The following is a 27,376-nucleotide window of genomic DNA, read 5'->3' as shown; positions in this document are numbered from 1 at the left end:
TAGAGATGAGAAAATGAACAATGTATTTACCTTGGTGCAGCGTGCTCAGCTGTTTGTTGTATGTCACATTAGAGATAGCAGCCCCCGTTCTCCCCCTGCTCCTCAGTTTGTAATCCATGTGAGGTTATTCAAATAAATACGGGCGGCCGTCGAACTCAAATGCATCGTCCATATTCTCTAAATCAGATAAGTATCAGCGGTGTTTTACCTGCTAGGCCGGCTTGATCGACTGCTCTGAGCGCTCAACTAAAAATGACCTGGACAAACCAAGCTATTCAGCTAGGAGATGAATCGCGACTCGCGAGTGACCATAAAACATTTGACTCGGATCAAAAACACACACAAAAACACACACACAAAAACACAAAACACAAAAACACAAAACAAAAACAGATGGCGCTGTGGTTCTTCACGTCCAAATATGGTCACTTCTGACAAAAAAACAAGATGGCAACGGTCAAAATGCATAGTCCATAGTTTCTGGTGATCACAGACAAGTAAGAAGTGACAGTTGGCTTCTTAACATAGCTGGAAATGGTGAGAACTGATCTATACCCTGCAGGAAGCTCTTCAGAAAAAGGTCAGTTTCATCTATCGCTAAATGATCAGTTTGATTAAATATGTATCGTAAGCATCTCGATCAGTTTGATTAAATATGCATCGTTTGATTAAATATGTATCGTAAGTAGGGCTGGGTTCAAAAAATCGATTCTCCGATTTTTAATCGATTTTCATTTTAATCCTCGATAATCGATTCATATGTCCAGAGATCGATTTTTTTTTATATAAACAGGCTAAAATATTATGCTGTGTGTGGTAGTTGAAACATAGTTTCAAGTTGACGTTTAATTATGTTTGTAGTTGAAACAAAAACATAAATACTGTAGGCTACATGAATGGAAATGTTTGATCATTATTAATTCCTACTTTTAGAAATTATATAGGCTGAAATCAAATCACTGTGCATAATTGTGAAAGTGTCTTTATTGACAGATGAAAAGGCTGTTATTTACCCTTTGTCACCACCAGTAGCCTGTACTACGAAGCTAGTTTAATGCCTTATCCGAGTAAGTTTGAGTTTAAACCTGGTTTAGCCGTACTACAAAGCAAGTTAACTTTCAATCACCATGGCAACTGACGCTGCAAAGCTAACCTGGTCGCGACCAGGTTAGCTTCAGAGGATAAGATCAAAATCCATGACAGACCCATATAATCGGCTCTCTGGAGTCACTCACCGTTCATATAAGATCGCCATATGAAAAATAGATTGCAGTCAACTGAGAATATAACAAGAAAAACATTTGTGGCTCTGTAGGCTACATAATTAAATTAAGCCTACTTACCACTTTATGTCTTAACAGCTCAACGATGCGTGGAGAAATATGATCACTATTAATCACCGCCGCGCATATCATGAATGGACCCTCAAATGGAGTGAGGGTGATATTCTCCTACATGCCAGAAAATCCGCATCGTCTCAATTCAGTTCAGCAGTTTTCTCTTTTATAGTAGGCTATTAGGCTTTATACTAGGCTATTTTATATATGAATTATTCGATCAGTGCAACCACACACATGAGTGATAGAGATCATTATTCATTGAGCATGCGTTTCTAAATCTATGGTCTAAATAGGCTTACAGATTGTGGAAATGTATAGACTGAGATTACATTTGTTGCTGCTGTATCAATGTATGCAGCTGTATCAGACAGAAATCGCTGATCGAAGTAAATCAAATGACTGATGTGAATACAAGCTGCTGCTTTAGACAGCCCTTCAGCAGACTATCCAACGCGGATTTTCATTCTGACATTAAATCGCGGATACATTAAATATCCGCTAAAACTCTGATCATGCACTGCGCTTTCATGGAACGAGGAAATGGGTGTGGAAATTGGTGTGGGCGTGGATCAACTCAGCTGTTCATAATGTGATTGGCTAGTGCACCTCTTTCGCGTGGACGCGCGCCTGTGCACGAGCGAAAAACGTGCGCGTGCACAGGCAGATCCCAGGTCCACTTACCTAGTAAAAAACCAGCGTCGTAGTATCAGTTAACTAGATAGCTTTGATCCTGTTCAGTCAAACCAGATCAAAGGGACTTATCGCGGATCTGTTAAACTAGTTTCGTAGTACAGGGCTCTGGTGAGTAAATATATGTGTAACTAAAACCATTAAAATTGACAACAGGTCTGCAACTTTTTTTCCCCATGTATCTACTTGGCTGGTTGGGAACCCCTGTGTTACATAACTGGACAGTCATGTAATTCAGGGTACAGCTCAAAAACCACGTTTTGGTATCACTAACCAAATCAATATTGAAAATTGATCGAATCGGAATCGAATCGAATCGAAATTAATCGATTCGCAACCTTGTGAATCGGAATCGAATCGATTCTTGAAATTTGAACCAATACCCAGCTCTAATCGTAAGCATCTCACTCCCCCAAATGCAGTGGTCTGGCGGCGGGTATTGTTGCAGCTCCAGTCTACGAGTAGTGGAAAAGTTCCACACTCGTCTTCTCCTTCGTAGGTGCCTGAGAGTCAGTGGAGGAAAATGTTTACATCTGCTTTTTCCTCGTTCTCCCGCAGGTCTGTTTGGCCTCCTCCTCTCCCTCCACCTTTCACTTTGTCTTGGTCAACTCCTTGCACAGAATAATCACCAACGTAAGTCAGATGCATCATTTATTACACACATAGTTGCATGTAATCGGTACATTTGGGCAATGATACAGTTGTGGTCGATACTTGTTATTGTTTGTGGTGTTTTATTTGTTCCCTTTCTTATTTACCGTCTGGGCTTTTGTGCTTTCAGTCCCATCTGGACTGGTGGCCTAAGATCGACGCGGTGTACTGCTACTCCGGAGAGCTTCGCTTTATGTTCTCCGACACCCTCAACCGGGTCATCCAAGGTCTCGGCAGCCATGCCCCGCTACGCATGACACCGGTGAGAAGACGTTGCATTTGTTAGCCACGTTTAGCTTCACTTCCACTTCATAATGAGTGTCACGTTTGAGCACTACGATGCTAATTATTCATGTCAACCAACCAAACTGTACTGCTCAATCTGAACATGTGTAAGGATGAGTTCTTGATCACTTGGACTGGATGTCAAGTTCAAGTTCAAGTTCATTTATTGTCTGCTTTCACAGAAATTTGTTGTAATGTGCAACAAGTGCCAACATACAGAAAGTCAAAAGATACAAAAAGATCAAAGACACATGGGCACATACAGACTTAAACTTGCAGCAATGTAAGGTCCTAAAAACCAGACATAAAATATAAAAAATAGAAGAGAAGGACAGCAATACATCCACCTGGATTCCAAATCCAGTGTGTTTGTCACATCAAAAGTACCACAGCTAATTTTAACACAATTTTTTTGGGGGGAGGACAATAAAATGCCATGCATCGCACACTCCGATGATGGCAGAGGAGCGAGCAGAGAACTCTTTCCACAGATTTGGTGTCATTGCCAAACGGAACCTCGGCATTCCTGCCACGCCAAAAGAGGGCTTTCCTCAGGGTAAAGGCCAACGTCCACTAGCTGCGGTACGACTGCCGGAACAGACTCTCGCCCGTGTCATAAAGATGGGCAACGTATGCGGTATGGCAAAAATGTGCACCTGTTCTATTTTTTCCAGGATCCCGCATGGGGTGTGGGTCTGTTCAGGTAGCCGCACGGAGCAGCCGTACCGCTGCTGGTGGACATAGGCCTTAACACCTCACCCCACAGCACATCCATCACAAGGAGGACGTTCAAACATAGCATATCACGCATCAGATTTTCTTCTTTTCTTTTCAATTTCTAAGGAGCGTCATACTTTATTTGTTGTCCAGTGCGGTTCTGGTAGAATGAGGTTGGCAGTTTTCTAATGAGATGTGCCTCGGCCTCGACCTCAGCAACAGCTGCCCCTTTTCCTCCCTCCAACAGAGTCTGACGTTCAAAGAGAAGATGACCACCAGCCTTAAGTTCAAAGAAAAAGCCACAGAACTGGACACTCGCAGTTACAAGTGCCTCCTCCTCTCTCTGGTCAAGCTCATCCACGCCGACCCCAAACTCATGCTGCATGTGAGTCCGCCACGCCTTCACTTACGCCGCACTCAGTATTATGCCAGAGGGGGGAAAAGTACATGCATTCTTTAATTAAGTAGAAGTACAGTTATACTTGTGTGAAAAAAGATGGGTAAAAGTAGAAGTACTGATCCAATTGATCTACTACTAAAAGAGAGGAGTACAGGCTCTGAAATGTACTCAAAGTATAAAAGTAAAAATGATTTATATCTACGTCATATTAGGGGTTTCACAGACTAGTCGCTTGTCAAAACCAATAGTTGACACTGCATCATAGTCGACTCATCATTTTTAGGAATAAACAATGTTAACAAATGAATAAATTGAAGATAGATTTGTTTGAACGATATTGACTTGTCTATGTTGTTAATGCAGTCAAACAGTCAGTATCTCAAGCTCAGACAAGGTGCTGGGGTTTAGTGGCTCATTTGTAAATAGCCTCTCCGAGCCAATCAGGACTCCGCTATTTCACCTACCTCCAGGGTGGCCCTGCCTACATTAGTTAACACTTTACTGGCTGTTTTTGAGACTTTTCTAATGAGAATTGATCATAGGGGATCAAAGGGGATCAAAAGGCACTTTTTCTTTTTTAGTTGTGTGAGTCAAATGTTCTATGGTCTCTCGTGATTCTAAATATATAATATATATTCGCTGAACCGCTTGGTTTGACCAAGCAAAACTATTTTTATAAGCATTTTATGACATGTAGATGGAAAAAAGAATGGCTCTGGTGCGCACGCCTAAAGCGTCCCTAGACTGCCTCTCTATACAGCATTGACTCTGTTTGGAAATAGGTACACGGAAACCTGTTGTCTGAAAACACATTCGCGTGATTGCTGTTTTCTCACTGTGTGTGTGTGTGTATGTATTTTAGAACCCGGTGAAGCAAGCCCCAGACATCCAGAGCAGCACAGCGGAGCTCATCACCGGCCTGGTGCAGCTAGTGCCTCTAACCAACACCACTCAGCTCTCCCAAGAGGCCATGGAGGTCACATGCCAGTTTCCTTCTCCATTGTTAAAAAATGTCTTTCCAACATTCATTCTATTCTCCTGTATTTCACACAGAAGCGTATAACTAAAGCTAAGAGATTGCTCAAGCTAAAATGATTTTTTTTAAAGAATTACAATTTACTTTTTTTTACTTTTTTTTTTTCCAGAAGTTTTAATCCCATATTCACAAGTTTATTGGACAGGCTGTACGTTTGAGTACTGATTCAGTTGAATGAAGCAGTATTCTTCTTTGCATGTAATGCTTTTACTGCAGTACTTAAAATCACCACATAATGTTGTGTCTCTCCTCCTGTTTCCTGCTGTACCCGTGCTATCTCCTTCCAGGCTCTTTTAGTCCTGCACCAGCCAGAGACCATAGATCTGTGGAACCCCGATGCCCCCATAGAAACCTTCTGGGACATCAGGTACTCTCTTGCGTCTCCCCAGCTCTCCATGGGAGAAAGAAAGTCTATTACATGTAGTATTTCTTTCCCATGACAATATACAGATCCCTTCCAAAAAAAAACAATATCATGGAAAAGTTACCGTAGTTTTTTTCCATAATTCCTTTCAAAAAGTGAAACTTTCATAGATTATAGATTCATTACACACAAAGTAATGTATTTCAAGTATTTATTTGTTTAACTTTGCATATGTCTGGCTTCCAGCTCTTAAAAACCCCCAAAACAGTATTTCAAGAAATTAAATATCACATAAAACCAATCAAAAACCGGTATTTTCAAAACAGAAATGTCGATCTTCTGAAAAGTTATGTTCATGCCTGCGCTCAATACTTGGCGGGGAATCCTTTTGCTTTAATTACTGCCTCGATGCGCCATGACTTTTCCATGAAATTCCCATTTTTTGGAAAGCATCTGTATATCCTATAGAGAGGATCTGTATATCCTATAGAGCCGCAGGAATGACTCCTTAAACCCAGATCAATGGGTTTTTGAATGAGATCGGAGTTATGCTTCAAAAATCGTAAAAGTGGCGTTCCATTTGTGCCAGCAGTTGTAAAGCTACACAATCAAATTGTGACGGGCTCTATGTGATGAAACACATTCAGTTTCAAAATAGACTTCAAGCTTAATTGCCTCCAGTGACATCTGGAGACGCAATCAGCATGTTTCGTGCGATTCCCTGATTTTGGTATTTCCGTTGTCGGTGAAATCAATGTGGTCTATATATCACTCATCCTCTGTGACACTGGATACTCTGTGATAACTGATGAACACAACAAGCCTCTGCTCTCAGTTCCCAGGTGCTCTTCCTCATCTGCCGGAAGCTGATCAACCATCAAATGGTTAACGGGACAGAAGTGCTCAAGTGGCTGCGGGAGATCCTCATTTGCAGGAATAAGTTCCTGTTGAAGAACAAGGTAGAGGCGAGCTTCTTTCTAGTGTGTTTTTTAACAAACATGTTCATCACAAAGTAAGGAACGCAGATCATACAAAGGCACAAGTCCTCTTCATCACAGCTTACTGAAGTGTGCAAATGTCAGAAGGGTATTTTGTAAAGATTGAAATGTTACCTGTGCTCCTTATTTTCAAGTGGCTGGCTCAAAGTGCCTGTGTGGACATGGCGTGCCAAGGACTTAATGGTCAGGGGTTGGTATAGAGCGAATATATACCGTAGTCGTTATTACACAGCTTTGTTGAATACTCGATTCTGATTGGTCAATCGCGGCATTCTACGGTCTGTTATTTCTGTAGAGCAGAAATTCCCGGACACCCGGTGGCAAAAAAAACAAAAACACGTAGCTTTCTTTAGTACGTAACCATGTAATAAGCGTGATAATGTACAGCGATGTCCAGTGATTCAAGACCCCTCACATACATAGTTACGCTTTTAATGTCGGCATTCCTTCAGAGGACTAAATCGAGGGTGTGATGTTGACAGGGAGTGTGTCCAAAAACATGTAGTGCTAAATCTACTGTCTGTAAGAGACATAAATGCCTCTTGAAAAGAATCATCATAATTGTCAATTTGTTATATTGAAATCAAGCAAGTTATGACTTTTATCGACCAAAGGAATTGAAAGAACATTGGCGAGTTTATCTTCCACGAGCAAAGTACCCGGTGTTGCCCGGGTTTAAATAGGCACAAAGCAATACAAATGCGTATTTTGCTTTGCCAGAAATGATGGTGGTGCCCAGATGGTTTTCAGGAGTATACAAACTGCCTATGACCGTCCCCGGATCGTAAGCGCCACCATGCACATTTCCAGCCCAATCTGAGCCGGGTTGTGGGTGTGAGGTGGATTCCAGGAATTTCCTTGACTTTCCAGGCGGTCTCGGGACTTAACAACCCACCCATGTCCTTCCATGTCAGCCCAGTCGGAGCTGGGGTGTGGAGCAGGGGTGTGGAGCAGGGGTGTGGAGCTGGGGTGTGGGCGTGAGGTGTTTTCCAGATGGTTTCCAGGACTTTCCAGGGGGTTCCATGAGTTGATGACATGCCCATGATCTTCCCCAGATCACAACTCCAAAAGACACACAGAGAGACATGCACACAGACGACTTCAACTTTATTATGTTAATGAAAGTGTTTGTCTCAAAATAAACAGCAGATGGCGGTATGAGTTCAAATCTTCTAGATCAGACATTTTCAAAGCTCCAAACAATTTCAGGGGAGGCTCAGTGAATGGAAGTGAAAAAAATATTACCAGTAGATTAGTTATTACAAGGAGATCTCATAGAATAGCCTAAATGTGTGTGATTTGATTAAAGAGACACAGTAGTTTTGGGGGAATTTGATAGTTTTCCCCACTTTCCTAGAGTCAGAACAAATAAATGCCTTTAGACGCTATCTCCTCTCTCACTGTGTAGGTACTAAATAACGTTTCATTTTACTCCACCACGGCACGCATAGCTGAAGTTAGCTACCAGGGTTGTTTTTTTCCTCCCTCTTCTTCTCAGTTTTTTTTTCCCATCGCGTCGCGCCTTCCCTGAAGCTCTCACGCCCCCCCAGGGGCAGGCGCGCCTCCCAGTTTGAAAACCGCTGCTCTATGTGAACTACATGTTTCCTGTGTGAACTACCGTAAATTCCGGACTATAAGCCGCACCTTTTTTCACGTTTTTTGGCCTTTTTTGGCCCCTGCGGCTTATATAACGGTGCGGCTTATCTATGGATTAAAAAAAAAAAAAAAAAAATCTCTCTTTTTTAGCACTCTTTCTAACTATAAATCCTATATAACTATAATAAGTTTTAATTTCCTCTCTTGCCCTCTTTTCACCACACTGTATGACACTGTATGACACTGTGTGCACTGTAAAAAACAACACAGGTGGTGTTGTGTTATGTTGTTTTGTTGAAATGTTAATAAATGGGAGCTTCCTCTACAATCCCCTCTGTGCATGAACCCTTACATATGGTAATTAAACATTAAAACACAAAAAAAAAAAAAAAAAAAAATACCATTAAAACACCCGCGGCTTATAGTCCGGTGCGGCTTATATAAGAAAAAAATAGTCAACTTTGAAGGTGCGGCTTATACACCGGTGCGGCTTATAGTCCGGAATTTACGGTACATGTTTCCTCCTCTCCACTCCTTACAGGAATGTGCCACCATGGGCAGCGGCATCCCCATCTGCCGGCAGGCGCAGACCAAGCTGGAGGTGTCTCTGTACATGTTCCTGTGGAGCCCGGATGCCGAGGCGGTGCTGGTCGCCATGTCTTGTTTTCGCCACCTCTGTGAGGAGGCCGACATCCGCAGCGCCGCCGACGAGGTGCCCGTGCAGACCATCCTGCCCAACTACGCCACCTTCAGCGAGCTGGCGTCAGTCAGCAACATGATGGGCACAGGTACAACACGCCATGTTAACTCCATCTCTTAAGCACTCCCAACTGCTCACGTTGAATCTCTTAAAGCCACGGGATGCAACTTTTTGTCTTGAGGCAGGAAGTGTGTTGTTAGTCCCGCCCTCCTGCTCCTCAAGTCAAGTTCTTGCCCCAGTACTTCAAACAGACACAAGCAAAGTGCAAGAGCAGTTATCTAGCGGTGATGATAATAATAACAATAATGATAGTAATAATAATAATAATAATGATCTAAATTACAGCCCAGTTATCATGGAACAGTGATGTGCTGCAATATGGCACAGTACATTCTCTAGTGTTGCAGATTGTTTGCGAGATTGTGGATGTCTAGATTCCTGGATGTAGCACTGTTGAGATTTGTCTCAGTCTAGATAGAGAAGATACCAGCGTGGGGACTCAGTCTAGATAGAGAAGATACCAGCGTGGGGACTCAGTCTAGATAGAGAAGATGCCAGCGTGGGGACTCAGTCTAGATAGAGAAGATACCAGCGTGGGGACTCAGTCTAGATAGAGAAGATGCCAGCGTGGGGACTCAGTCTAGATAGAGAAGATACCAGCGTGGCCAGCTTGGGGACTCAGTCTAGATAGAGAAGATGCCAGCTTGGGGACTCAGTCTAGATAGAGAAGATACCAGCGTGGCCAGCTTGGGGACTCAGTCTAGATAGAGAAGATACCAGCGTGGCCAGCTTGGGGACTCAGTCTAGATAGAGAAGATGCCAGCTTGGGGACTCAGTCTAGATAGAGAAGATGCCAGCTTGGGGACTCAGTCTAGATAGAGAAGATGCCAGCTTGGGGACTCAGTCTAGATAGAGAAGATGCCAGCTTGGGGACTCAGTCTAGATAGAGAAGATGCCAGCTTGGGGACTCAGTCTAGATAGAGAAGATGCCAGCTTGGGGACTCAGTCTAGATAGAGAAGATGCCAGCTTGGGGACTCAGTCTAGATAGAGAAGATGCCAGCTTGGGGACTCAGTCTAGATAGAGAAGATGCCAGCTTGGGGACTCAGTCTAGATAGAGAAGATGCCAGCTTGGGGACTCAGTCTAGATAGAGAAGATGCCAGCGTGGGGACTCAGTCGAGATAGAGAAGATACCAGCGTGGTCAGCTTGGGGACTTGACCACTTTCCTTCCTCTTTTGCTAGGTCGGTCCACCTTGCAGAAGAGGGTCATGGCCTTGCTGAGGAGAATAGAGCATCCCACTCCAGGAAACATTGAGGTGAAATTCACTTAAAATGCCTTTTGTCCTCAAATGCCTTTGCTCAATTCACCTCTATTGGTTGAGATGATGATATGCTTGCAGGGTCTGATATTCCTTTCTGCCAGGTGCCTAATGCTGGTCAAATCTGTTTTTTGGTGGATAACTAACATTAGGGTCACCTGCTACACCTGTAACTTTTTGAGACGGTAACCTTGGATACAGTCTTTAGTATTTGTCTCCGTTAGTCACAGTACTCTCTGACTGTGGGCCAGTCAACGCAACACAATGGCTCCATCAAACACATTCCAGATGATTTGAATAGCCACAGTGAGTAATCAGATTACAAACAAGCGATCACAGCAATAGTAAAAGTAAAAGTCGGCTCAGGATCGTCTTTGGCTGCTTGTTTCGCTCGCTCTTCACGAAGTGCTAGCATCAATATTTTAGTTTTTACTGCAGGGATTTTTAAAGATCTTAACGTTATTTGAAAGGGAAAATCAACAGAAATATCTTTTTGCATAATTATGTTTGAAACGTAAATTTTGGACCCTCGATAATGTCAAATGACCGTTTTCATTTGTCAGAGTTTGTTCTCACTTGTATCTCTGCTCTCTGTCTGTTACACCTCTAGGCTTGGGAGGACACGTACGCTAAATGGGACATGGCCACCAAACACATTCTTAACTTCCCCAAAAACAAGGGTGACGACGGACAGGTGAGGCTGCTTTACAGGTGGAACACTGATCACATGGTCTGTACGCTTTGTACCTTTGGGGCGGCAGGGTGTTATGGTTCGGGCTGCGTCCGCCTGTCTGACACAAAATTGGTCTATAGACACGTGTGTGTGTGTGTGTGTGTGTGTGATCTTGTGTTGAGTTCGAAAACCGCCTCCGTTGACAGCTTTGTTTCTTTATTTTGCTTTTTGCATTGGTTTTCCGTTCGGTTGGCATGAAAAATGTCTTAAAGCAGCTACGAAACTCCCCCCCCCCCCCCCCCCACAATTTTTTATCTAATTTTTATCCCCCATTAGTGCTAATTTTAATTTATTTATCCTGGTTGCTGCTCCACCCTCTGCCGATCTGGGGAGAGCCGAAACTGTCTCCATGCTTCCTCCGAGACATGGGCAGTTAGCCAGCCGCTTCTTTTCACCTGACAGGGGAAGCTTCACTGGTAGGACATACTGTAGCACGTGGGAGGATCACGCTATTCCAACGAGTTCCCCTCCCTCCGAACAGGCGCCCCTAACGACCAGAGGAGGCACCACTTCAGCGACCAGATTATTGCATGTTTTGGTGAAGGGGGTCCCTATATGAAGGAAACCCCCAGGGGGCATGGGGAGAACATGCAAACTCCACACAGAAAGGCCCTTTTGACGACCCCACCTGGGGCAGTGGGCACTCGAGGAACAGCTACGAAGCTTTTAACTGGTTATGAAACAGTGTACATTTACTGCTGATACCTCACATCTTACCTACATCAGCAAATGAGACCATCAGCAAGGAGATTGTCCACTTCTATATAGTTATTAAAATGCCCGTGCGCTGGTCGTGCATGCCGACTTCGTTCCAGGAGAACGCTACCGCTTTTGTCCACCGAGGGCCACTAGAATCAACACAAAATGAAAGTTCTTCATAGCTGCTTTAAATGTGTATCTTAAACTTGCAGACGTCATGTCGTGTAACACGTGTAGTAGCCTCCTCAGGTGTGTGCGCGTGCCACTCAGTGTTGTTGTCCCCCCCCTGCATCCCCCCTTCCCTGCCTCCCCCCCCCCCCTCCTCACAGCAGGAGTGGATCAACATGACGGGCTTCCTGTGTGCTCTGGGGGGCGTGTGCCTGCAGCAGCGCAGCACGCCCGGCCCGGCCACCTACAGCCCGCCCATGGGCCCCATGAGCGAACGCAAACACTCCATGATCTCCATGGCGTCGTGCGAGGCCTCCAACCCTGCTGCCTCCTCCTCCTTGGGCCCCTGCTCCTCCTCCTCCTCCTCGGCCTCCAATGAGACGCCGCTCAGCCGCTTCCTGGACCGCCTGCTGGCGCTGCTGGTGTGCGGCCACGAGCGCGTCGGCCTGCACGTCCGCACCAACGTCAAGGACCTGCTGGGCCTGGAGCTCAGCCCCGCCCTCTACTCGCTGCTCTTCAACAAGCTGAGGAACAGCATCGGCAAGTTCTTCGACACGCAGGGACCGGTGAGTGGACCGATGTGATGCTCACCATCACTGTTACAAGGCGCTATGTTTGCTGGCTTCCCATCATGGGTCCTTGAAATCCTTTGAAAGTTTGTGAATTTGAGGGAGGGGAGATCAAGGCATATGGGTCATTGTAAGTGCTTTACCAGCGTTGAAGATGGTTATGTCTTGTGCCGGTGTCAGAATTGTACTCAGTGAAGTCACTCTATGGTGTTCCAGGTCCCGATCAACGACACTAACACCCAGTTTGTGGAGCAGACCATCGCCATCATGAAGAACTTGCTAGATAACCACACAGATGGCAGCTCCGAACACCTGGGACAGGCCAGCATCGAGATCATGATGCTCAACCTGGTCAGGTCAGTGCACACGCACACGCACGCGCCGCCGCACACACACACAGACACACACACACACACACACACACACACACACACACACGTGCATGCGCGCACTGTTGGGCCGTACTGATATCCCCCCCTCCCTCAGGTATGTGCGCATCCTGGGCAACATGGTCCACGCCATCCAGATCAAGACCAAGTTGTGCCAGCTGGTGGAGGTGATGATGGAGAGACGAGACGACCTCTCCTTCTGCCAGGAGATGAAGTTCAGGTTGGTCAGGTCAAGCGCCACACTAGCTGCCAATGTAGAGCCTGATAAAGTATATTAAAATGAATGATCAACATTTGAGTCCTGTGGACTTAAGTATCAGATGTCTTAAAGGATGGCTTTACCGCTAATCATCCCACTTTGTATCATATATAATCTCGGTAATATAAGCGCATGGGCAGTGTTTACCTTCTCTCTCTGTTTACCTCACTGAGAAAAATGCTCCTGCTCCTGTCTGCAGAAACTCCACTCCCGCCAGCTGCAAGTCATTAAGGCTCGTTAAGGCTCTCAATGTGATTCTCCATGGATGTGGGCATACTTAAAAAATAAAAATAAACAATAACAGTCGCCCTCGGAGCAGATTCCACATCTCCAGCAGAACTTGCGCAGCTCCGTTCTGACGCGTTGTGACGTAAAACGCGTCGGAACGGAGCGCTTTGCCAAATGAGGAAATGGGAGATCTCCGTGAGGAAAACACAGAGAGAGAAGGTAAACACTGCACATGTGCTTATATTACCGAGATGATTAATGATACAAAGTGGGTTGATAAACACACTTGGACTTTTTCTTATTACTGCCCATTCACAACTTTCCATAGGTATGATCAATCTGGAATAGGCTGTCTTTGGCATTTTATTTTGTGCTTAAAGTCAATTCTAGGCACCATTAAATGGTACCTACGACTTTGTAAATTTTACAGAGTCGTAAATTTATGAATGTAAAACTGTGTCTTATGTTCGTTATGTTTTCAGTACTAGTCTGCATGACACATATTTAGGTTGGTAATGTTTAAACTGCTAGTCCAGGTGAGCAGGATACTGAAGTCCATGCTGTTGCCGTCCTCTGTCTTCTGCAGAAATAAGATGGTGGAGTACCTGACCGACTGGGTGATGGGAACCTCCAACCAAGCTGCTGATGACGATATCAAGTGCCTGACAAGGTGCAACTTTGTTCCATGGTCTTAATTGATGCATTGATGCACACGACAATATTTCGTCTGTAGTTTGCTTGCAGGCTGATCTGATGATGATATCCAGTAACAACAGCACGACCTCGAGAGTGATAGTGCTTATATACAGCAATTGTAAAGTATAAACAAAGCTATTCATCAAGTAATAGTATTTCTTTAAAGTAATTTGAGACAACAAATTATTTTTGTCTGTTATTTGTCTCTGCCAACAAAAACCGTTCCTTTGAATTGCACTACCAAGTGTTGCCAAGCAACAGGTAAATTTGTTTCCCATCTGCAGACTAGGTAGCTACTGATGATTGCAGCTTACGTTCTTCCCAATCTCCCCCCTCGGCCGACCGTTCAAATTGCTCGACCGGAACTAACTGTTGTATAAAATGTGTTTTAATCACATGTTACACCGGTGTGTGAGTACATGATGCCTCATGCTGGTGTGTTGCGGTGCAGGGACCTGGACCAGGCCAGTATGGAGGCAGTGGTGTCTCTGCTAGCTGGCCTTCCATTGCAGCCAGAGGAGGGGGACGGAGTGGAACTGATGGAGGCCAAATCCCAGCTCTTTCTCAAGTAAGAGACCACCTCCACTGTGTGATTGGTTAAAGCCACCTCTACTGTGTGATTGGTTAAAGCCACCTCTACTGTGTGATTGGTTAAAGCCACCTCCACTGTGTGATTGGTTAAAGCCACCTCCAGGAGTTTTGGGGAGTTTGACAGTTTTTCACACTTCCCCAGACTCAGAAACAAATAAATCCCAAACAGTCATATCTGACTATCTTGGCTAGCTTTTTCCAAGCTTTGTCTGGGGGGAGGCCCACAGTCTCACACTTTGAAAACCCCTGCACTAGATCTACTTATCAGAGCTACCCGGCCTTTTCAAACACTTGATTTAAAACACTTTTGATTGATGGCAATTCATAACAGAACCTTTTTTCTTCATTTTATTCATGCTGTTCACTGGATCAGCTAGCCAGCCAAGATCAGATATGACATTTATGAAGGTATGCTTGGTTAGGAAGGCTTTTCTCAGCGGACTCCTTGTTGTGTGTTGTGGTGCTCAGGTACTTCACCCTGTTCATGAACCTGCTGAACGACTGCAGCGAGGTGGAGGACGAGGGCCAGGCGGTGGGCGGGAGGAAGAGGGGGATGTCGCGCCGCCTGGCCTCGCTCCGCCACTGCACCGTGCTCGCCATGTCCAACCTCCTCAACGCCAACGTCGACAGCGGCCTCATGCACTCCATCGGTGAGTCAACTGTTTATAGAGCTTAACAGAGGTTATAGAGGGTAATAAGTAAATGGGTATAAAACACACTTACAGAGTCCATTCACAATATGCAGTACAGGATTTCACTCACAAAGTAAAAAATATGTTAATTTTGCACTGTGACCTTTTGGATCTTATATTTGACCTTGTAACTCTGCTCTCTTCCTTTGATCCATTTTATGTAAAGTAGGGATGTCACGATACTAGAATTTCTACTTCGATACCGATACCTAGGTAAATATCGATAGTCGGATACCATTTTCTATACCACGCGGCGGGATGACAACACATCAAGAGGCATAAAAATGCAGGCCATACCATTTATAAATAATAAACAAAGACAGACAGATGGACGGACAGACAAATCCATGCTTCTCCATAATCTAGGCCCAATAAAACTCATTAAAAACTTTGACCTTACACAGCAGATTACACCTGCTCTAGTCATCAGCCTATCATAACACAGCAGATTACACCTGCTCTAGTCATCAGCCTATCATAACACAGCAGATTACACCTGCTCTAGTCATCAGCCTATCATAACACAGCAGATTACACCTGCTGTAGTCATCAGCCTATCAGAACACAGCAGATTACACCTGCACTAGTCATCAGCCTATCAGAACACAGCAGATTACACCTGCTCTAGTCATCAGCCTATCAGAACACAGCAGATTACACCTGCTCTAGTCATCAGCCTATCATAGCACAGCAGATTACACCTGCTCTAGTCGTCATGATTTTTCAGTTGCAAATGAGTATTGTATCCGTTTCAAATTTTTAGTATTGATACTTATCGATACTATCGATACCTGTTGCAAATGAGCATTGTATCCGTTTCACATTTTTTGTATTGACTTTTATCGATGCTACCGATACTTTTGACAACCCTAATGTAAAGCACTTTAAATGTCCTCTGTGTATGAAATGTTCTATACAAAGAAACTTGCCTGTCGCCACGTCATCAGTATCTGCTGATGAAGGCTTTAAAATGGAATGTCAGCATCGGCCCCAAACAAACATTTCTGACGATATGACACGCCGATAAAATGACACTTTAATTACGCCCAAATGCTCGATGCTTCACATCGCATCAAGAAAGGAGAAGTGGTTTTCTTGTTTTGCCGAGTGAATGTGTACATTTTGAAAAGCACTGCATTTATGTCTGCATCTGCCAGTGGGCCATCACAATAAGAATAGGCATACAAATATGTTAATTCCAGATTCCACTACAGGACGGGTATCCACATCCGTGGCAATCGGCCAAAAGAGTTGGAAAATCGGATATCTGCAAAAAAAATCCTAAATCCTATCCTAAACTATATTTTCCCATGAGCACTATTTTGTCCTTTCGTCCCCCCCCCCCCCCCCCCCCAGGCCTGGGCTACCACAAGGACCTGCAGACACGCGCCACCTTCATGGAAGTGCTGACCAAGATCCTGCAGCAGGGGACTGAGTTCGACACGCTGGCCGAGACGGTGCTGGCCGACCGCTTCGAGAGGCTGGTGGAGCTGGTCACCATGATGGGCGACCAGGGAGAGCTGCCCATCGCCATGGCACTGGCCAATGTGGTGCCTGGATCCCAGTGGGTGTGTACCCCCCCTGCTTGCTTTACGATTGGCTTCTTGCATCATGTCGTCGAGTTTGCGTACTGTTGAAATATTTCTCTACTTCACCCGCCCGCTAAGACCCTTTTACTTATGTCTTTCGCACTGCGTCACAATATCAAATGTTGCATAACTCTCATGCACCCCCTCACTAAAGAACGACTGAAATCCTTACAATCAGGCCAGTTTGCATCATTTGACATTTGAATTAGGGGAGCTGTCAACCAATCAGGGTCCAGTAGTGTGTATCCATAGCATTCTTCCAACTCATACTCTTTGAACTAAACTTGATTCATTCTGTAAAACGTAAAGAACATTATTCTTTAACTTGGCCACAGCACATTTGTAGAAAATGCTTGAATTTATATATTTTGGGCACGAATAGAAATTGAGATTTTTTTTTTTACATAACATGTAGTAACACAGCACAGTTAAGTGTCCACATATTCAAGACCCTCTCTTTTTAATTGTCTGTGAGCTTCTGTAAAGTGGTTCTCATTCTAAAAATTCTTAGTGTTGTAACCGTAATTAACCTTGATCTGTGTCTCAAAGTATGCCGTGTTGGCTCCTTGAATTTCAGGGAATTGGGCCTGGAAAGTCCTTGAATTTGATGTTTAAGAAAGTGTGGGAGCCCTGATAATATAATATATATAATAATATAATTATATATAATGATAATGTGTGTATGTGAGCTGATACCCAGTCGATGTCAAATGCATTGGCAAATGGGCCTGATCTATTTGCCCGCACTGTGTCCCAGGACGAGCTGGCGCGGGTGCTCGTGACGCTGTTCGACTCCCGCCACCTGCTCTACCAGCTCCTGTGGAACATGTTCTCCAAGGAGGTGGAGCTGGCCGACTCCATGCAGACACTCTTCAGAGGCAACAGCCTGGCCAGCAAGATCATGACCTTCTGTTTTAAGGTAGCCAGCAAGATCATGACCTTCTGTTTTAAGGTAGCCAGCAAGATCACAACCTTCTGTTTTAAGGTAGAAAAAAGCCAGCACACACTTCCAGTCCAATTAGTCGCACAGGGTCGAGCATTAGTCCATCTTTTGACCAATATGGGTCTGTTGAAGACTGAAGATAGCCAACATTATATCATATATTATATACAATATATTCAGTATATTTTAGAGATGATGATGATGTCGGTATCGGCCAATAAAGGCTTTAAAATTAAGGCATCGGCCCGAAAACGAACATTTCTGCCGATATGACGGATCGATAAAATGACGCTTTAATTATGCCCAAATCCTCATTGGTTGTGGCGTCTATTGTCAGGATGTTGTCATGAATATCGCAATATTTCCGAAAATCGGCCCAAGCCTACTCCTCAGGGTCAATGTGTATATGTACAAAAAAAAAGAGGGCGGAGGCCCCGGACCACAGTTTGGGAACCAATGGTATCGCCGGTTTCAAGTCGACAACGTAAACATTCTAAATTGCCCCCCTAGCCAACTTCCTGTTGCAGCGAATACAAGTCTATGATGTGAATACAATTGCTGACAGGAAATAAGCTAGGTTTCCAGTTTCAACTTGTTCCCTCGCAACACAATTCCCTGTCCAGGTTGAAAATCCTCTAAAACCAGATTGACTGCACTTGATTGATTGGATGCTGTGTGGTTTGCTTTGTGTGCGTCAGGTCTACGGGGCGGCGTACCTGCAGAAGCTACTGGAACCTTTATTAAGAGGGGTCATCACCACCGCAGAAAACATCAGCTTTGAGGTGGACCCCACCAGGTAAAACCACCCGGATGCCTTCTGTTGACACGAGAGAACATTCAATAAACAAGAGAATGAACCTTGTAATGAACCTTGATCCATGGCTCAATCTGTGCCAGGAATTGGGCCTGGAAAGTCCCTGAAAAGTCCTTGGATTTGATGTTTAAGAAGGTGTGGTGGAAACCCTCTCTCTCTGCAGACTGGAGCAAGGGGAGAACCTGGAGGAGAACCAGAGGAACCTGCTGCAGATCACGGACAGATTCTTCCAGGCCATCATCGGCTCGTCCAACGAGTTCCCCCCGCAGCTCCGCAGCGTCTGCCACTGTCTCTACCAGGTAAGCGACCGCCCTAACCAACCTCCACCCCACACACCCCGACCTGGCCACCAGCTGCTCACCCGACCCCCACACACCCCGACCTGGCCACTAGCTGCTCACCTGACCCCCGCACACCCCGACCTGGCCACCAGCTGCTCACCTGACCCCCACACACCCCGACCTGGCCAACAGCTGCTCACCTGACCCCCACACACCCTGACCTGGCCACTAGCTGCTCACCTGACTCCCCCACACCCCGACCTGGCCACTAGCTGCTCACCGACGCCCACACACCCCGACCTGGCCACTAGCTGCTCACCTGACCCCCACACACCCCGACCTGGCCACTAGCTGCTCACCCGACCCCCACACACCCCGACCTGGCCACTAGCTGCTCACCTGACCCCCGCACACCCCGACCTGGCCACTAGCTGCTCACCTGACCCCCACACACCCCGACCTGGCCACTAGCTGCTCACCCGACCCCCACACACCCCGACCTGGCCACTAGCTGCTCACCTGACGCCCGCACACCCCGACCTGGCCACTAGCTGCTCACCCGACCCCCGCACACCCCGACCTGGCCACTAGCTGCTCACCCGACCCCCACACACCCCGACCTGGCCACTAGCTGCTCACCTGACGCCCGCACACCCCGACCTGGCCACTAGCTGCTCACCCGACCCCCACACACCCCGATCTGGCCACTAGCTGCTCACCTGACCCCCACACTCCCCGACCCGGCCAGCAGCTGCTCACCTGACCCCCGCACACCCCGACCTGGCCACCAGCTGCTCACCTGACCCCCTCTGCCTTCATCTGTATGCGTGTGTGTGTGTGAACTGTCACTTGCACATTTCAAGCTGCTGCCTCTCCACTCTGAGGTCTCCCCGGCGCCGCTCAATTCACTGCTCTCTCAAATCACATGCATTATTAAGACACCAACTTATATACACACACATACAATTATATACACATATATACACACTTATATACACACTTATATACACATACATACAGTAGGGTTTGACCCATATGAGTTTTAGATACTGAAACCTTTGTTTGTTAATTGAAGCTACCAGTATCTAACGTCTTTAAATTCAACAATTTTCATATCCCCAAATTTTTCCCGACACCAATCTGAGAATCCAGAGTCTTATTATCACACTGACGACTAATACGACTCTGGGACAGACGGACGATATTTCTGGGTTTCCAGTGTCGAGCGGACGTCAGAGCGGACGTCTGCGCCAACACTTCTGCTTCTGTGCGCCGTGCTCATTGTTTAGCTGCAGCCAAATTAATGCCACAATAGAGTTGGAGTTTATCAATTGATACTTTTTGTTGGTGTTTTATGTCCAGAGGACATTTCGGTGATTGTTTCAAATCGACACAGACTGATATCCTATTTTTAATAATAGGCCAGTATTGGCCCAATATGTCGGCAAACCAGTATATGGGTCTAGCCCTGGCAACATGCAAAGCATTTCTACTCGAGAAGCTGCCTCGTATAAAAGAGGACCATTGACACTAGGGTTTAATCCCGGGAAATGCCGACTGGACCATTTCCCGTTTCCCGGGAAATACAATAGCGGGAAACGGGGAAAAATTTTATTTAAGAAAATAGCTGTACAGCCTATTGTAGCCTAAATAAAATAATGACCGTGATGGCGTAATGACCATTACTGCAGTTAATACGGTAATTCGTCCACACAGCCCACACCCACCGGTTGAGTGAGTCACACAGAGAGCATCTCTCAACAATTCACCACGCTGATGGATTCCACCACGACGTCTTCTGCAAGTTCTGCTGCCAGTAGTTCTGCGTGGAGATACTTCACAAACAACCAAAACAACGAGGATGCCACATGTAACCTCTGTCAGCACGAGTGATAAGATGTGGAGGACGAACAACAAGCGGGTTGCTGTGACATTTGGAGTCGCAGCAACATACAAAACCCCAGAAACCCCACAAGTGAAGCGTCCGAGAACCATGGACTCATACTTAACACCAAAAGCCTCGGTGGCCGAAATACTGTCAGAAATGGCAGCATATGACGGATTTACATTCAACAGCATGGCGAAATGTGCCTACCTCAGAGCAGCACTCAAGAGAGACGGCCATACTCTCCCGAAAAAGCAAAGTAAATGAAAATAAATAAATATTCTGTTCATTTTGAGTGATCATTTAGTTTATTAGGCTGATATCCAACATTGTTTGGCTATTATAGAAAGGCTGCTGAACGCTATCAAAATATGGAATCCATCTCAGCTTAATTGGAACATGCAAAATAACTTGCTTTAACGAATTTCATTTGTTTATTGTCCAATATCACTTCCCAAATTAAGTGCTGTAACGAATTCCGTTTATTTATTGTCAAATAACATTTCCATGAGGCTGTTCTTTTTTTTTTTTTTTTTTTTTTAATATATTTATTTGAGATTGGAATTTTGCAAAGTTATATACAAGGTACACACAGAACAGTGATATTTCTTCTCTCTTTTTTTTCTTTTGGGATGCACCAGTCGCAGACTGGAGCACAACCTTTTCTTATACAATCTCAAATTGACAAAGGCACAAACAGAAAGAAAACTAAAACAACAATGAAACAAACAGACAAAACAAAAACAAACAAACAAAAACAAAGCAAAACAAAACAAAAACTAACAAAACAATAAGTCTACATGATACCACACAAATCAGGCATAGGTCGCATGGGGGGTGATGAGCAATCGACAAGTCCATATAGAAAGATAAAGTAAAAAAAAAAAAAAAAAAAAAAAAAAAAAAAAGGGAGAAGTATATAGAAGTAAAAAGAATAAAGTATGCTCAGGGTGTCCATCTCAAAAAATAATAAAATAAAGGTCAGTTTGGGTCCAGAGACACGAGCGAGTTGACATGGGAGATAATAGGCTGCCATCTTCTGTCAAAATTAGCAATTGATCCTCTCACAGAATGCCCAATTTTCTCCAAAGACAGGAAAGACATTAAATCACTCAGCCAGGATGTGGAAGGAGGGGGATTTTGACTTTTCCAATGCAACAGAATGCGTCTACGGGCTATGAGTGATGCAAAAGCGACAACATCAGATTCAGTTTTAGAGAGATTAACTAATGTAGAGGGGACCCCAAAAATGGAAATAAACGGACATGGATTCAGTGTAATATTAAGGGCTTCACTTAATGTTCTAAAAAAACATGACCAGAAATCAGACAGCTTTGGACACAGGAAAAACATATGAGTATGGTCAGCTGGAGACAAGCCGCATCGATCACAAATGTCATTCGTATCAGGGAACAGCCTACTAAGCTTAGCATTTGTGTAGTGAACCCTATGAAGAACTTTGAACTGGATTAAGGTTAGACGAGAACATGAGGATGAGGAGTTTACTCTAACTAATGCCTCCTCCCAACATTCATCAGACAGATCTTGTCCAAACTCCTCCTCCCACTTACCCCTAACTCTCGCAAGAGAGATCGTGTTCGAGTTCAATATGAGATTATACATGACTGAAATTAAACCTCTTGTTTTAGGAAGAGACAGAATGTCGGTTAGAAAAGAGGTTACCGGGAGTAGAGGGAAAGATGTAAAATGCGTGCGAGCGTAGTTACGAGCCTGCATATATTTAAACAAGTGGGAGTGTGGTAGATTATATTGTACACTGAGGTTCTCAAAAGAGGCAAATATACCCTCTAAGTATAAGTTTGAAAAGCAGACTAGACCCTTCTCTCTCCACAAACTAAAAAATGCATCTAGGTGAGAAGGAAGAAATAAATGATTATGGCATATAGAACTATGTGGGGAAGGGGCAAGCAGGTTGAAATGACGCCTAAACTGTTTCCATATTTTTAAAGAAGAGAGAACTATAGGATTTTTAATAAATTGGGGGGGGCGAGAGTCTAAGGGGGCACAGACTAAAGCTGAAAGAGAAGAAGGTCGAGAAGAGATGTCTTCAATTATACACCAATTGAGAGCGGGTGAATTACACCACGCGTGAATATTTACAAGATTGGCCGCCCAATAATAGAATAAAAAATTAGGCAGGGCAAGGCCCCCATCCTGCTTGTTTCTTTGGAGAACTTCTCTACGGGCCCTTGGGTTTTTACCAGCCCAGATAAACCTGGAAATAATTTTGTCCAAGTTTTGAAAGAATGACTTTGGTATAAAAATTGGAAGACATTGGAAAAGAAATAAAAAGCGAGGAAGAATATTCATTTTAACAGAGTTGATTCTACCTATTAGTGACAAAGGAAGAAAATCCCAACGTTCTAGGTCAGATTTAATATCACCCACTAACTTTGCAAAATTATCCTTAAAGAGAGAAGAAAGAGAGTGGGAAATGCTGATTCCTAAGTAACGAAAATTAGAATGAGCTAGTCGGAATGGTAGCTTGCCTGGCGGAATTTGCTTCGCTGCCTCATTTATGGGGAAGCACTCGCTTTTGCCGATGTTTAGTTTGTAACCAGAGAATGAACCGAAAGATGTTAAAATGTGTAAGATGTCATCGACACATTTTTCAGGTTCACTAACGTACAACAAAAGGTCATCGGCAAAAAGAGATACACGATGTTCCAGTCCAGCTCTATAAATACCGGTAAAAAGTGTTGAGGATCTAAGAGCTATAGAAAGAGGCTCTATAGCTAGAACAAAGAGAAGAGGAGAGATAGGGCAACCTTGACGGGTCCCTCTTGATAACGAGAAGTAATCTGATTTCTGAGAATTAGTCATCACTGAAGCAGTGGGGGCGGAGTATAGTAATTGTATCCAAGAAATAATTTTAGGGCCAAAGCCGAATTTCCCCAAGACGGAGAACAGATACTCCCACTCTACACGATCAAATGCTTTTTCTGCATCCAATGCAATGACCATTTCGGCAGCTGGTGTGGAGCTGGGGAAAAGAACAATATTCAAAAGTTTCCTTATGTTCCACGGCAACTGCCGTCCCCTGACAAAACCTGTTTGATCATCTGAGATGATGCTAGGTAGGCACGGGTCTAGCCGGCTTGCCAGGACTTTAGCTAAGAGCTTAACATCTGAGTTTAACAGACTAATAGGTCTCCAACTGCCACATTCCTCAGGGTTTTTGTCTTTTTTCAGTATAAGTGAAATTGAAGCTTGATTTAATGTTGGAGGGAGAGAGCCACATTCAAATGAGTCATTAAACATATCTAATAATAAAGGGGCAAGTAAATGAGAGAATCTTTTGTAGAAGTCGGCCGGGAACCCGTCTGGTCCCGGGGCTTTGTTATTTTGCATTAATTTAAGACAAGTACTAATTTCTTCTAATTGAAAAGGGCTATCTAAATTTTGTTTATTATAATTGTTAATGACAGGAATATCTAAATTTGAGGCTGTTCTTATCAGCAGACCGATCACATGCAATGAACACGGCATTTCATATGACGTTTTTATCTTAAATTATGTTTGTTAACATAAATTCATTATTTTTCTTTAATCCTATAATAAGAATGAGAATAATTATTGATATCAGCAAATAAGACACTACAGCATCAAATTAGCAACCCATAGATTTATAAAAAAATATATATATATAGATTTCCCGGGAAATTTTTCTTCATTTCCCGTTTCCCGCTATGCCTCATTTTCGGGAAAAATATTAAACCCTAATGGGCTACATGCACAACTCCACTACTTCCTGAAATTAGTACAGCTTCTTTATTTCCTGTCATCACTATTGGATGAACTGATTAATGTCAGGTGTGCTGCAGTCACAACAATGATCAGGCACACCTGATTAATCAGTTCATCCAATAGTGTAGGACAGGAAATAAAGAAGCTGTACTAATTTCAGGAAGTAAAAAAGTTGTGCATGTAGCCTATTGACTCCTTTCTGCTGTTTTCCACCTAAACGTCTAATGAGCAGCCTCACATTGCTGCTACCATGCCGTTAACTTGATGCTCCACAGCTTAGCTCACTCAGGCTCAACAACCGTGCATACAAACTGAATGAATAGCCAATGTGATAGTGCAGCTTAATTGGCCTATTTCACATGACACCCAAAGCAGCCATTTTGTGTCTAAATGCAGGATGTAACACCATATAAAAATTAAGCGCCATGCTGCTGATATAAATTGTGTCTAATTTATATCGGCAGCACGCCCGCTTAATTTTTTTTATCGTGTTACTTCCTGCATTTTAGACACAAAATGGCTGCTTCGGGTGTCATGTGAAATAAGCGTATGTTGTTTAATTTGTTGCCAGTTCAAAATGATCTTTTCCGGTACCATCTTTGGTTAATCCTTCTCCATGATGGCTTTGCAACACCATGTGGAGGCGCACACATGCAAACTAATACAGTCTGCTGAAGTAACAAAAAAATCACACAAACGCCTGCATGGTCACGCATAACATACCTCGGGAGCAGTGACGAAACAGCAGTTATTAAAGATTTGCCTATGTTGTCCCAAGATGTGAATGTGTGTTTTCCGCCTCTAGTGGTTAGGGCTATGCTAGCTGTGTGTGTGCGTGTGTGTAGCTGGTGCTGTGACTATGTTGTGCTCATCTCTGTTCTGTAGGCTACTTGCCACTCTCTACTGAATAAAGCAACAGTAAAAGAAAAAAAGGAAAACAAAAAAGCAGTAAGTTCAGAGAATCTGTTTTTCCCTCACAGCCACTTTCCCCCCTGAAGCAAAAAAGCTTTTTTTTTTTGCATTTTCTTCATTTGATTTTTTTTTTCTTCATTTTTTTCTCTCCCAAAATTGGTTTTAATTTGGTGTTTCTCTGGAAATGTTTTATTCTTTTCTCCATATATCAAGTTTGTGTTACAACCCTCTTTTAAAATCATTGTACTAATATTGGCGCCAAATTGCTTCCATTTTATTTATGATTTTCAATTAACAACTCCAAAAACCAGTGGCATTCTTCTCATGATATCTCCCTCTTTTCTGTCCGATCTCTCTGTTTGCACTCCAGGAGACTCTTTCTCAGAACATTTCATCTGCACTGGAATTGGTCCATGTTGTTTTAAATCATATTGCTTCATCTCATCCTGATCCACAGGATAACCCTCCCCCCCCCCCCCCCCCTCCTCCTCCTCTTCCTCCTCCAGACACAAACACACACACACACACACACACACACACACACACACACACACACACACACACACGCACCACCAGGCAGTGTAGAGGACTCCCACCTGACATGTTGCTTTAGATGAAATGTTCTGAAAAAGCTGGCCTCCTAATGTCATAGGTAGGATTCTTGGGCTGATATCTGAATGGGAAAGTGGAAATTCACCCTAAAACGAAAGGTTAATAAGTTCAGGTAGGATTTGGATCCCCAAAACCATATTGACCCCATGCCAATATTTCATTTATTTTACAAAAGCTTGTCTATCATCATAGTGTGACATCCGAAATCATTAAAACACTACATACGGTTTTACTAGTTGAGCAAAAAAAAATCTCACAGTCTCTCATTTATTTATTTATTGCTTTTGGAAGATGTCCAAAAAGTTATGTCACAGTTTAGTCTCGGTTGTTTGGCTTCTGGTTAACAAACATAAAAAAAACCTGATCATAATCACAGCAATGATGGAGTTGTCCAGGATGATCAGACTGAGGTAAGTGATGTTTTGGGGTGGATTTTCTCTTCACTGGCGTGTAGAGGTAGCTTGGCTTGAGGGGTAGCGCTTTGGGATGTGGGCTGGCTGCTGTTGCTGAGTGCTGCTCAATGAGGCCAGATAACGCTGCACTGAGCACCTGCTTGTGGATGATTGCTAACACTAGATGGAACCAGCGGCGTGGAGAGTTGCAACACTGCCGGCCTGCAATATCATTCAGCTGCATTGCTGCAGTGCATACAACACTGCTCAGGGAGTGCTGCAGTGCATACAACACTGCTGAGGGAGTGCTGCATTGCATTCAACACTGCTCAGGGAGTGCTGCAGTGCATACAACACTGCTGAGGGAGTGCTGCATTGCATACAACACTGCTGAAGGAGTGCTGCAGTGCATACAACACTGCTCAGGGAGTGCTGCAGTGCATACAACACTGCTGAAGGAGTGCTGCAGTGCATACAACACTGCTGAGGGAGTGCTGCAGTGCATACAACACTGCTCAGGGAGTGCTGCAGTGCATACAACACTGCTCAGGGAGTGCTGCAGTGCATACAACACTGCTCAGGGAGTGCTGCAGTGCATACAATACTGCTGAGGGAGTGCTGCAGTGCATACAATACTGCTCAGGGAGTGCTGCAGTGCATACAACACTGCTGCATTGCATACAACACTGCTGCAGTGCATACAACACTGCTGAAGGAGTGCTGCAGTGCATACAACACTGCTGCTGTGCATACAACACTGCTGAAGGAGTGCTGCAGTGCATACAACACTGCTGAAGGAGTGCTGCAGTGCATACAACACTGCTGAAGGAGAGCAGGACAAAAGCATCAACTGAAGTTATTGAAGCTCTGTAAAAGATGAGACACTACCTGAGGCTTATTGTTGAGCTGTCTATAAAGATGCAGCAATAGTCAGTCCTTTCTCTCTGTGTCTCTCTTTCTGCAGAAAGTAATACAGTATTTCCTATAGGCGGTTTTCACGAAATTGTGTTGCTAGGGACCAGTTTGAAACCTATCCTATATCCTGTCAATTATTGTACT

The 27,376-nt window shown here is 44.3% G+C and overlaps 1 protein-coding gene across 6 annotated transcripts in view; it reads left to right on the top strand.

Annotated features, from left to right (window-relative positions):
• The window catches only part of nf1a (neurofibromin 1a), a gene marked incomplete at its 5' end in the record, with an annotated part of 138,018 nt that overhangs the window by 25,268 nt on the left and 85,374 nt on the right, over nt 1-27,376 (top strand). For 3 of the 6 annotated variants that reach the window (XM_083637528.1, XM_083637525.1, XM_083637524.1), the window contains 20 exons: nt 2,589-2,663; nt 2,812-2,943; nt 3,931-4,068; nt 4,946-5,059; nt 5,407-5,486; nt 6,319-6,442; nt 8,619-8,865; nt 10,021-10,094; nt 10,708-10,791; nt 11,862-12,263; nt 12,483-12,622; nt 12,753-12,875; nt 13,729-13,812; nt 14,290-14,406; nt 14,898-15,079; nt 16,478-16,689; nt 17,468-17,629; nt 18,352-18,449; nt 18,631-18,766; nt 25,287-25,349. In XM_083637528.1, coding sequence (XP_083493654.1) covers nt 2,589-2,663; nt 2,812-2,943; nt 3,931-4,068; nt 4,946-5,059; nt 5,407-5,486; nt 6,319-6,442; nt 8,619-8,865; nt 10,021-10,094; nt 10,708-10,791; nt 11,862-12,263; nt 12,483-12,622; nt 12,753-12,875; nt 13,729-13,812; nt 14,290-14,406; nt 14,898-15,079; nt 16,478-16,689; nt 17,468-17,629; nt 18,352-18,449; nt 18,631-18,766; nt 25,287-25,349 — 2,787 coding nt within the window. Of the gene's footprint in view, nt 1-2,588; nt 2,664-2,811; nt 2,944-3,930; nt 4,069-4,945; nt 5,060-5,406; nt 5,487-6,318; nt 6,443-8,618; nt 8,866-10,020; nt 10,095-10,707; nt 10,792-11,858; nt 12,264-12,482; nt 12,623-12,752; nt 12,876-13,728; nt 13,813-14,289; nt 14,407-14,897; nt 15,080-16,477; nt 16,690-17,467; nt 17,630-18,351; nt 18,450-18,630; nt 18,767-25,286; nt 25,350-27,376 lie in introns of all 6 variants that reach the window. The other 3 variants (XM_083637527.1, XM_083637526.1, XM_083637529.1) reach the window with 2 other exon arrangements.

The sequence above is a fragment of the Poromitra crassiceps genome (genome assembly GCF_964638095.1).
Source record: "Poromitra crassiceps genome assembly, chromosome: 5".
Classification (NCBI taxonomy): Eukaryota; Metazoa; Chordata; class Actinopteri; order Beryciformes; family Melamphaidae; genus Poromitra; species Poromitra crassiceps.
The sequence above is the reverse complement of the archived record's forward strand: the minus strand, read 5'-3'. Positions and strand labels throughout refer to the sequence as shown.